The 12497-nt window shown below is 35.3% G+C and overlaps 1 protein-coding gene across 1 annotated transcript in view; it reads left to right on the plus strand.

Annotated features, from left to right (window-relative positions):
- RADX (RPA1 related single stranded DNA binding protein, X-linked) overlaps nucleotides 1-12497 on the plus strand; it is a 65580-nt gene that overhangs the window by 42937 nt on the left and 10146 nt on the right. The window contains exon 12 of the mRNA XM_017546431.2: nucleotides 6736-7026. Coding sequence (XP_017401920.1) covers nucleotides 6736-7026 — 291 coding nt within the window. The remainder of the gene's footprint in view (nucleotides 1-6735; nucleotides 7027-12497) is intronic.

Below are 12497 nucleotides of genomic sequence, written 5' to 3' on the forward strand. Positions count from 1 at the left end.
AAATTTAAGCTCTTCCATGGTTAGTTACAGGCATACCTCAGAGATATTGTGTGTTCAGTGCCAAACCATTAGAATAAAGTGAAAATTGCAATAGAGCAAATCACACAAATTGTTGAGTTTTTCAGTACATATAAAAGTTATGTTTACATTCTAATAAGTATGCAATATCATTGTGTCCAAAAATGTACATGCCTTAATTTAAAAATATTGTATTGCTAATAAATGCTAACCATCATCTGAGCTTTCAGTGAGTAATAGTCTTTTTGCTCATGGAGGGTCTTGTCTTATGTTGAAGTCTGTGGCAGTTTCTTAAAATAAGAGAGCAATAAATTTTGCCACATCAGTTGACTTTTCCTTTCAGGAGAGACTTCTCTGTAGTATGTGATGCTGTTTGACGGCATTTTACCCACAGTAGAATTTCTTTCAAAACTGGGGTCACTCCTTTCAAACCTTGCCACTGCTTTACCCATTAGAGTAAGTTTATGGAATGTTCTAAATCCTTTGTTTTCATTTTAACAATATTCATGACATCTTCACCAGGAATAGATTCAATCTCAAAAAACCACCTTTGTTCATCTGTAAGAAGCAACCCTTCATCCATTCAAGTTTTATGATGAGATTGCAGCAATTCAGTAACATCTTCAGACTCCACTTCTAATTCTAGTTCTTTTCGCCATTTCCACCACTTCTGTAGTTCCTACCCTAAAGTCTTGAACCCCTCAAAGTCATCCATGGGGGGTTGGAATTAGTTTCTTCTAAACTCCTTTTAATGTTGAAATTTTGACCTCCTTTCATAAATCACAAATACTTTAAATGGCATCTAGAATGGTGAATCCTTCCCAGAAGATTTTCAAATTTCCAGGAGGTTTTCAGTTTTCACTTTTGCCCACGTCCATCAGAGGAATCACTATGGTAGCTGTAGCCTTATGAAATGCACTTTTTAAGAATTAAGACTTGAAAGTCAGAATTGCTCCTTGATCCACGGGCTTCTGAGTGGTTGTGTTCGCAGGCATGAAAACAACACTGAACTCCTTGTACACCTCATCAGAGCCCCTGAGTGACCAGGTGCATTGTCAATGAGCAGTGATATTTTAAGAGAAATCTTTTTATCTGAGCAGTAGGTCTCAATACTGGGCTTAAAATATTCAGTAAACCATACTATAAACAGATGTGCTGTTATTGAGTCTTTGTTCCATTTCTAGAGCACAGGCAGTAGATTTAACATAATTCTTAAGGGCCCTGGGATTTTGGGAATGGTAAATGAGCACTGGTTTCAGCTTAAAGTCATCAGCTGCATTAGGCCCTAAGCAGAGAGTCAGCCTGTCCTTTGAAGATTTAAAGCCAGGCATTGACTTTTCCTCTCTAACAATGACAGTCTTAGATGGCATCTTCTTCCAATAGAAAGCTATTTCATCTCCATTGAAAGCCTGTTGTTCAGTGTAGCCACATTCATCAGTTATCTCAGCTGGAATTTCTGGATAACTTGTTACAGCTTCTACATCAGAACTTGCTGCTTCACGTTGCACTTTTATATTATGGAGATAGCGTCTTTCCTAAACTTCATGAACCAATTTCTGCTAGCTTCCAATTTTTCTTCTGGGGTTTCCTCACTTCTCTTGGACTTCACAGAATTGAAGAGAATTAGGGCCTTGCTATGAATTAGGCTTTGGCCTTAGGGAATATCGTGGCTAACATGATCTTCTATTCAGACCACCAAAATTTTCTCCAGATCAGCAATAAGGCTGTTTTACTTTGTTATCATTCATGTGTCACTAGAATAGCACTTTTACTTTTCTTCCAGAACTTTTTCTTTGCATTCACAACTTCACTAATTGTTTGGCTCAGAAGGTCTAGTTTTCAGCCTATCTTGGTTTTTGACATGACTTCCTCACTAAACTATTTCTAGCTTTTGATTTAAAATAAGAGATATGTGACTCTCCTTTGACTTGAACACTTAGCAGACATTATAAGGTTATTAATTGGCATAATTTGGATATTATTTTGTCTTAGGGAATATGAAGACTTGAGGGAAAGAGGATAGACAGGGGAATGGCCAGTAGTTGGGGCAGTTAGAACACATACAGTATTTATCAATTAAGTTTGCTATCTTATATGGGTGTGGTTTGTGGCACCTCAAGACAATTACAACAGTAGCATCAAACATCACTAATCACAAGTCACCATAATAGATATAATAATAATTTAAAAGTTTGAAATATTGTGATAATTACCAAATCATGACACAGAGACACAAAATGAACACATGCTGTTAGAAAAATGTCACCAATAGACTTGCTCAACACAGGGGTCCCACAAACCTTCAATTTGCAAAAAGTACAGTATCTGTAACCCACAATAAAGTGCAATAAAACAAGGTATGCCTGTATATTGAAATAAATACTATAAACACCCCAATTAAAAAGTGGAGATTATCATATTGGATAAAAAAGTAAGACCCAATCATATATACCATCTAAAAACCTCCCCGTTTCTTAGACAAATATGCTGTAACTACCATTTGAGAATGATTTGGCAATACCTAATTTGTTGGGAATGTGTTGTACTCTGTGACCTAGCAATTCCATTTATGTCGTTGGCTACATAGGGAGACATATTCCAAGATGTTTATTGGAACATTATTTATAATAGGGAAAATTAAAAACTAAATGTTAATTAACAGAGGATTATAAATACAGTATATTAATATACTGTGATGCTATATTGCAGTTTTTTTTTGTTTTTTGTTTTTTGTTTTTTGTTTTTTTTTTGAGACGGAGTTTCACTCTTGTTGCCCAGGCTAGAGTGCAATGGTGCGATCTCGGCTCACCGCAACCTCCGCCTCCTGGGTTCAGGCAATTCTCCTGCCTCAGCCTCCTGAGTAGCTGGGATTACAGGCACGCACCACCATGCCCAGCTAATTTTTTGTATTTTTAGTGGAGACGGGGTTTCACCATGTTGACCAGGATGGTCTCGATCTCTTGACCTTGTGATCCACCCGCCTCGGCCTCCCAAAGTGCTGGGATTACAGGCTTGAGCCACTGCGCCCGGCCGATATTGCAGTTTTAATGAATGAATTAGATCTATATGTGTCAACATGGTTACTAATGTATTCCCAGATAGTTTCATGATAGCTTTGGCTTTTTCTATGCTTGAAATTCAAAAGTCATTCATTTTATGAATATACAATTAATATGTTTGTGTGGTTGGTTTGTGCTTATATCTAGTAACTCAGACATACATTTGAAAAGTTAACAGTAACACAAGACATTACAGGTAGCCTCTGTCTTTCATGATTCTTTAAAAAGTCTGTTATATACTTGGTACGAAACATACTGACTGGAATACCCTGTTATTTTTCAGCCTTGTAGATCTTGCATCAAGGTGGGATTAGTGGAGGCAAGAAGGAGAGGCAAAGAAAATAGCTTCTTTCCCTCCCCCATGCCTCCATACACCCCACCATTTTTCTTTTCTTTTTTTTTTTTTTTTTTGAGACAGAGTCTTGCTCTGTCACCCAGGCAGGAGTGCAGTGGCATGATCATGCAGCCTCGGCCTCCCAGGCTCAAGGGATCCTCCCACCTCAGCTACTCAAGTAGATGGGACCATAGGCATGTGTCACAGTGCCTGTTTTTGTTTGTTTAGTTGTATTTGTTGTTGTCATTTCGTTTATTTTTTGTAGAGATAGGGTCTCCTTATGTTGCCTAAGCTGATCTTGAACTCTTGGCCTCAAGCAGTCCTCCTGCCTTAGGCTGGGATTACAGGTGTGAGCCTGCCTCTCCCTACCTACCACTCTTATCCACATAATGAAATGCTTGGAGTAGATTTTGTAAAATTAAAAAATAAATTTAAAAAATCACCATGCCTATGTACATACATTTTTTAACTTACCACCTAAATGTAAATGTTCCTCATTAAAACATTGAACCAGTCTCACCAGAAATAAGAGTAAAATAATAGAAATAATAGAGTGAAATAATTGAAATAATAGAGTGAAAATTATAGTTGTAAAATATAAAAATATAATTTTGCTAAGCAATAAACCTATATTTAGCTATGCATTAGGATTAAAATATAACATGTTTCATGTAGTTATTTTATTAATATTCAAGAAAAAACTCTAGTTCCCAAACACTGGGGTCTGTTGGGGGGATCAAGAGAGGGACAGCGGCGGGGGGGAGTGGGGAGGTTGAGGAGGGATAACATGGGGAGAAATGCCAGATGTAGGTGACGAGGGGATGGAGGCAGCAAACCACATTGCCATGTATGTACCTGTGCAACAATCCTGCATGATCTGCATATGTACCCCAGAACCTAAAGTACAATAAAAATCAATTAAAAATCAATTAAAAATTTAAAAAATACAAAAGCTCCAGTTCATGATTTTCCATCTTCTTTTTAGAAAACCCTGAGCTCTAGATATACTTTGTATCTTTCCTATTTATTGCCTTTGATTTTTTGCTATTCATAATCAGTAACTGCCAATGTCTCCTGTATTGATTTCATATTCATTCTTATTAGTTAATTATGAATATATAATTTGAGTAGGTAATTGTAGTCCCCAGTTACTAAAATAAAAATAATAAAGCACATTTATTTAGAGGAATTTTTCATATAAACATTATTTGTACCTTGGCGGTTCTTAATATTAACACTCAAATAAGAAAATATGCATAGAAAATATCCTGGCTTCTTCCTAACAGATCAATTATGTAACTGTTTTCTATAAGGTAGATATAAGTACTTAATTTTTAAAAATTAGAATAACATCACATTTTCTTTTGCATGGTGTATTCTAAAATAAGTCAAGCAGGAATGTTTAATATGGATTAGATCATTGCAATAGCTACTAATTGTTCTTCTGATTATGTACTTTTATTGGTTTGAGAGAGATTTATTTCTAGAAGATAAAAAAGATGAAGTCATTTCCCAATCATCAGTTTAGTCCTACTAACTCTTTTTCTCAGCTTTGATTTATCCCTTTTGATCTTTTCATGTGTGATTAAGCTTTTTATCCCTTTTGTTATCAAGCATTATTATAGGAGGCTGTGTGGTCATCAACTGAATTTTTAGTTTAAAAAACTCTTTTGTAATATCGCAGTATTTTAAATTCCTGGTGAATATGAAGTATGTGTTCAACTTCTTCATCTTCCCTTACAACTCAAACTAATACTTTACCTTGTAATAAATTTTCAATAAGCCTCCAGCTAGGCTTAAGAAACCAAGCATGTACTCTGGGAATATGTAATAAAGTCTGATAATCAGAAGTAGTATATTAACCATACTGAAACCTTGCTGCTGAAGCCACCTTCTGCCTCAGCAAAGTTTCTTATACTAGGATAAGAATACCATGGCAGAGGTAAGAAAGCAAGTCAGCAATGTTGGTAAACTCTGAAGCTGTCAGCCTATATCAGCTAGCAGAACTGTTGTTCCAAAATCAATTCTTTTCTGATTTTACTGTATGTCTGATTCTACCATGGTATATTATTTAATTAAAATATTACTTGTACCAAATTCCTTAACACAATGTCTGGCATATAATAGGTGCTCTGTAATTGTTGAATGGATGAACGAATGTTATAATGTGTAAGTGTATTAGTCTGTTCTCACACTGCTATAAAGGACTGCCTGAGACTGGATAATTTATAAAGAAAAGACGTTTAATTGGCTCACAGCTACACATGGCTGGGGAGGCCTCAGGAAACCTACAATTGTGGCAGGCACATCTTATATGACCCCAGGCAAGAGAGAGAGTGTGTGTAGGAGGAAATGTCAAACACATAAAACCATCTCGTGAGAACAGCCATAGGGGAACCAACCCTATGATCCAATCACCTCTAATTAGGTCTGTCCCTCAACAGCTGGGGATTACAATTCAAGATGAGATTTGGATGGGGAAACAAAGCCTAACCACATCAATAAGGGATAAATTAAATTCTGCCTTAGAAACTAAATGTGTTAATCATACATAAATGATAATTTGACTTGATAATAGAGAACAACAAAAATTGAGGGGGTCTTTCATTTCAATTTAGTTCCCTTTCTGTTTTCCTTATATTATTTATATCTGAAAGGCGTGTCATATATAATAAATAAATGGCCCCTTTGTTTTTTGATTTTTGTTTTGTTTTAACTTTTTTTTTTTTTTAATAGATAGGTCTCTCTATGTTAACTAGGCTGTTCTTGTACTCCTGGCTACAAGTGATCCTCCTAACTCAGTCTCCCAAAATGCTGAGATTATAGGCAAGAGGAACCATGCCCAACCCCTAAATGGACCCTCTGAAGGAGCAAAGTATCAAAGAAGGAAACTGTATTTGTTCAGGTTATTTTTAACGGAGATTGACAAAATTTTATTTTAGGCTCAAACTTCCACCAAGAGTGAGTGATCTCTAATCATAATTTTAATTTGTTCCTGAATATATAAAGAACATATGTTTATTTAAGAGCATTTAGAACATTTAGAAAAAGTAGAAAGAAGATCTACATAATTCCAACAACAGAGAAAACAATGTTACTTCAATATTTTAGAGTAAAAGTTTATTTTGAAAGTGAATTTAATTTCTCATTTTAATAAGAATTTTCTTTCGTACATTCATTTTATATTTTGTAGGTGGTTGTTTGATTTTTAAAGTTACTTAAACTATTCCTCATTAATCTGTGTTGTTGTTGTTGTTGTTTTTGCAATGAATGACTTGATTAGTTTATAGATCAATTGTGTCTATCTCATTGTGTCTTTAACAGGTCGACCAGATACAAACCCCAGTTTGCAAGGGAAAGCCCGAAAAACTATAAGTGATAGGTGGGAGAGTCAGCTGTGGAGGGAGAAAAAGTTTGGCTTAATAGATCACCTACACTACAGCCGTGTTTATCCGGAAAGTATTCCACGGAAATTTACATTTGAACACAGAAAGTTTCTTAGTCAGCAGTATAATTCTCAGCCTTCTAAATACATACCACCAGAAGGAAGGCCCCCAAAACTTGATGATTTTAAGAGTGCCCGAAGCCTTGGACATTTTGAAGTAACCATCCTAGGTAAGCCTTTTGAATATCACTAATTTAACATATTTGAAATATAACTACTGTTTTGCTTTAAAATTTTAAGCCCTTCCCACAAAAACATTAAGCCCAACGGGAGTTCTTGTTTGGCTCAAACAAAAGGAATGGAACACTAATTATGGAATAAATGAATCTCTAATTGTGTGCTTCTAAACATTGGCAAGTCCTTGGAAAGTATCTGGGGAGAGAAGAATGGGACAACTAAGGGAATATTCCTCATTCCTATCTGACTACTTCTAAGGGGGCTCCTGGTCTCCCTTACCCACAAATTTCTTGCCTATATTCTCTGCTTCTTCATTCATTTGAACCACTAAAGGGTAAAGTGTAAGTAAAAGAGAAGAAAGGATACTAATCAAAAGAAGACCCTACAAAAAAAGGCCTGTTTAGCCCCTCAAGATAATAAAATAATCAAGTAACTAAGGTTGACTAGAAATAAGTTATTGAAAAGACTTCCCTTGTCTGATAAGAGAAAATAAGCTGATTTACCCAGGTTTTTCAAAACTTAGAGGTAGCTATGGAACTTAAAGAAATTTAAAGAAGTCAAAACATTTTAAAACTTAGATTTTTTTGTTGCTGTTGTTTCTGAAAGATGAAAAATTTACACACGCCAAGATTCAAAAATAAAATTTTAGCTAAAATGACTCTCAGAGTCAAGGAAACAATGCATTTGTGTTTCACAGGAAGATCTTAGTACTAGGTCTTATTATCTTAAAATAAAGGAATGAGGAAACAAATATTAGCAAATTAACTTAATGACTGAGCAATTTAGTTCATGGATTTTTGCATTTGTAGTACTGAACATCTTGTCCGGTTAGCTCAGTTGATGAGAGTGTGGTGCATATTTGTAGTCCTGGGATAAAGTACCTTGACCTTTATCAAAATTCTCTTTTCCCTCTAATTCTCTCCTAACCCCTCTTCCCCTAACTCCTCACATATGAATATGTACAGACATGTGAGTATGTATGCAATCTATGAAAAGTCTGAATTCCCACTGACTTCATTAGACAATCACAGGCCTAAGTTTCAAATGCTTTTTCACTAGACTGCATTACTTATTCTCTTCAAGTAGTTCATCAACTTTAGTTTTCTACCTAGGAAACAAAAATTATAGCAAAATTTCCAATCCATCGAAAAAAGTAATCATGGTTAATGGATATTAAAAAAATAGTTAGAAAGAATGCATTAAGGCCTACAATTTGTTAGCACAATAACGTGACTATAGTCAATAATGATTTAATTGCACATTTTAAAATAACTAAAAGAGTATAATTGGATTTTAACTCAAAGGATAAATGCTTGAAGGGATGGATACCCCATTTGCACAGATGTGATTATTACATATTGCATGCCTATATCAAAATATCTCGTGTACCCCATAAATATATACACCGATATACCCACAAAAATTACAAATTAAAAAAAGATAACCATGGAAATGATGAGTTCATCTAGAAACATAGAACTTGAATATTTTTCTTACTTTTAACATGCTACTGCTTTATGAAAATAGCTTGACTAATACTTCTCAGCTGTATTACATGTAATTATAAACTTGTGTAGCTTTGGTTATGAATCAGCTAAAAGCAGGAATCAAATGTGAAGAAGGAAATTTCATCATTCTACCACTAGCTTTAATCCATGTTAGATGGATACTGTTTTTATATAAATTTTATATCCTACATTTTTCCAAGGATGGTTTACATAGTTAAAAGACAGTGGAAAATAAGGCATTTATGAATGAAACAAAACAACATTTTAAAGGAAGCACAAAAGCTAAGTATTACTAGATATTAGCAAATAATGAAATTTCTACCATTGGCAATAATTTTCTCTGTGCTTTCTGACAGGAAGGCAGAAGGGGTTTTTTCAATTGTTATTGTTTTTTTTTTTTTTTTCCCGATGAGATATTTAATTTTAGAGCCAAAAGAAACTTGGATAGTATCTTCTCGTCTTACCCTTGGCTAGGTAAAAGCCAGGCCATGATTAGAAATCAGATCTCCTTAGTCTCTAAACGTATCATCTGTTGCAGAGAAAACAATTATATATAGGAACCCTGCTATTTTTTCTCTCAAACAAAATTCAAGTCTGAATTTGCATGAAATTATTGTGTAAGTAGCACAGGATAACAAATGGGTTATCTTCGACTGTAGTTTTTTTGAAAAATGCTCTTCAGATAGTTGCTTCATGCATCAACCTTTAATGTACCTAATCAGCATAATCATTAGTCATATCTTAATAAAGCATTTCCATAAAGGAATATATATTCACTTTATTCTTATATAATCCAAGTACTTCACTCTCTAATAGTTTAACTTAATATAGGGATAAAACCTAGACAGCTGGAATAAATGGTACTGGATCCAGTGATTCTCAAACAGTCTTCGTAGGAGGGGGTAGCTTATCACAGTCATCTACAAGAGGCCTACTCATACGTCTTAGAATTCTGATACACACAAGAGAAGCAGCCCAGTCTACTGCCATTCATGAGAGAATTATTGCCACAGAGAGAATGCCCCTGCCAAGAACACATCCTGTCCATCAGGTATAAAGGAGTAGATTAAAGGTTGAAAACTACTATACTTTAAGTAGTACTTGAAGCATAGACATTATACACTTCACGTACTATCTATATTCATGTCTTCAGTCATTAAAGTACTATCTACATCTATACTTCAGGTGCTATTTAGAATTAGAGCTGAATATCAGATGTGAAAGTGCTGAATTTGTCATATATTTTAGTATCCTAGTATTAACCCACGTTGTATTATAAAACCAGACAAATGGTTTATATATATTTTAAGCATGGACATGAACAATAAACTCAGAAGAGAGGAATAAATCTCTTATTACTGTGCTACTTGTTAAAAGGTAAAATCCTAAAGCTGAAGGATGAATTTAAGTATATGTTATACAAGGCAGAACACTTGGTCAGTAAAGGGCCAAGTTGTAATGTTTGAGGCTTTAAAGACCATACAATTTCTCTTGCAACTACTCAGCTCTGCTGTTTAGTGTGAAAGCAGCCATTGACAATATGTAAATGAATGTTCATGGCTACTTGAAAAATGCTTTATGCACACTAAAATTTGAATTTCATGTTTTTGTGTATCATAAAATATTCTTTTGTTTTTTTTTAACTATTTAAAAGTGTGAACAATGCCACAATAAACATACATGTGCATGTGTTTTTATAATAGAATGATTTATAATCCTTTGGATATATGCCCAGTAATGGGATTGCTAGATTATGGGTGAAACTGGAAACCGTCATTCTCAGCAAACTGACACAAGAACAGAAAACCAAACACCACATGTTCTCAATCATAAGTGGGTGTTGAACAATGAGAACACACGGACACAGGAAGGGGAACATCACACACTGGGGCCTGGGGGGTGGGAGGCTAGGGGAGGGATAGCAGGGGGTGGGGGGATTGGTACCATGGCAATGTCAGAAGCCTATCCTAGAAGCACTGGTTCTTGTCTTTAAATTCTTGCTGTGCCATCTCACTTGCCTCAAATCAATAGATAGTAACCATTAAAACCTCAGTCCATTGCCTACCATGTAAGATCACACACTTTAAATAGAATATATTGAGATGAAGTAATGCTAGATTTTCAGTGCCCTTAGCCCAAGTACAAAATGTAAAATCTGTTGGTCAGTCTTTCCCAATTTTAAGAATTATTTCTCACCTTAAATATAAGAACACACGTTTCAAAAGTTTTAATTGAGCTTACAAATGTTATAGTGTATCATTGGCTCTACTAACACTGATTTGGTTACCCATGAAATCTGATGGGTCACTTGAAGATTAAAAGTCATCTCCTCGATTTTCATTTGACTTATTTAATTAGGAACATAATCCAGCCAGCCTTTCCAAGTCTCTGAAGGCTACCTATTTGTCTGTTAGAAGTCAAAAGATACAAACCCCAATAATAGCACTAATTGGCGAGGGAACCAACATTGAGGGAACCCAGTGCTACTCAACTAATCTTTCAAATAGGCTTTCAGCAAGGAAGGTAACATACCCCAGAGGTACAAATAATTGATCCTGAGCCCATAGGCTAATAACAAGAAGGGAAGAAATTGGTACTGGTATTGGCCTGCTTGGCTGCTTTAATAAAAGAAAATATAGATGAGTAAAGCCTTATTATTTCAGCGTAACTATAGCATATTAAATTACTTTGATGTCATAATGCTATTAAAATTTGAAAATATATTTTAAATGCATTTTACAGTAAAGGAAAAGAAAAAACTATTCAACAATTTTTTTCAAAAAATATTTTGACAAACAAAATCTAGAAAAGATTATTTTAACAACTCTCCTTCATCATAGCCATTTTTATTGGAGTTTGTACAGGATATTTGTGTTCATTTATTGGTAACAGGAATATGGATGAATTTATATTTGAATACTCTTCCACAAATGTCTTAAACTCTAGTATTGAAAAAATATAGATAAAATGCACAAATGTATATTTATTTACTCAATTTAAGAAATATTTACTGGGCATCTACTGTGCGCCTAGCACTGTTCTAAGTGCTAAAGTTACATTAGTGAACACAACAGATAAAAACCCTGCTCTATGAGAGCTTGTAGTAGAGTGAGATGGTGACAAGTGCTAAGAAAAACAGAATCTGGGAGTGTTGTAGTAGGAAAGGGTTAAATTTTAAATAGCAGAGTCTCCTGGAGAAAGGAACATTTCAGAAACCTGGTGGAGATGTAGTCAGCTGGGGAAAAACCATTCTAGGCACAGAAGCAGCAGGCAAAAGCCCTGAGGCCTATTGATTTATACGTTTGTATTTTAACTCTAGTGTTTTCTTTTATTTGTTTGTTTGTTTGTTTGTTTGTTTTTGAGACAGTGTATCATTCTGTTGCCCAGGGTGGAGTGCAGTGGTACAATCTCAGCTTACTGCAACCTCTGCCTCCCGGGCTCAAGCAGTTCTCCCACCTCAGTCTCCGAAGTAGCTGGGACCACAGGCGCACACCACACCACATCCAGTTTTGTTTTGTTTTGTTTTGTTTTGTATTTTTTGGTAGAGAGAAGGTTTCGCCATGTTGCCCAGGCTGGTCTCAAACTCCTGGACTCAAGCAATCTGCCCACCTCAGCCTCCCAAATTGCTGGAATTACAGGCAATAGCCACTGCGCCCAACCAGAACTCTAGTTTTAATCAAACAGCTCAGTAAAAAAGTCACTGATAATGCTAAAGCTCAGCTCCCAATATTTCATAATTTAGAAAGCAAGTAAAAATAATATCAATGACACACTAATGTCAACCTTCGTGAAAATATCATGATTTCCAAATTCTGATAGTTTCCCGGTTTCATCCGTCCTTTTTTATTTGCAAGTTGGAATGGCCAATGGTACATTTAATGCAGTGTTTTCTTTTTATTTTAAAAAAATAGGCTGGACGCGGTGGCTCATGCATGTACTCCCAGCACTGTGGGAAG

The sequence above is a fragment of the Cebus imitator genome, unplaced genomic scaffold (genome assembly GCF_001604975.1).
Source record: "Cebus imitator isolate Cc_AM_T3 unplaced genomic scaffold, Cebus_imitator-1.0 Scaffold189, whole genome shotgun sequence".
Classification (NCBI taxonomy): Eukaryota; Metazoa; Chordata; class Mammalia; order Primates; family Cebidae; genus Cebus; species Cebus imitator.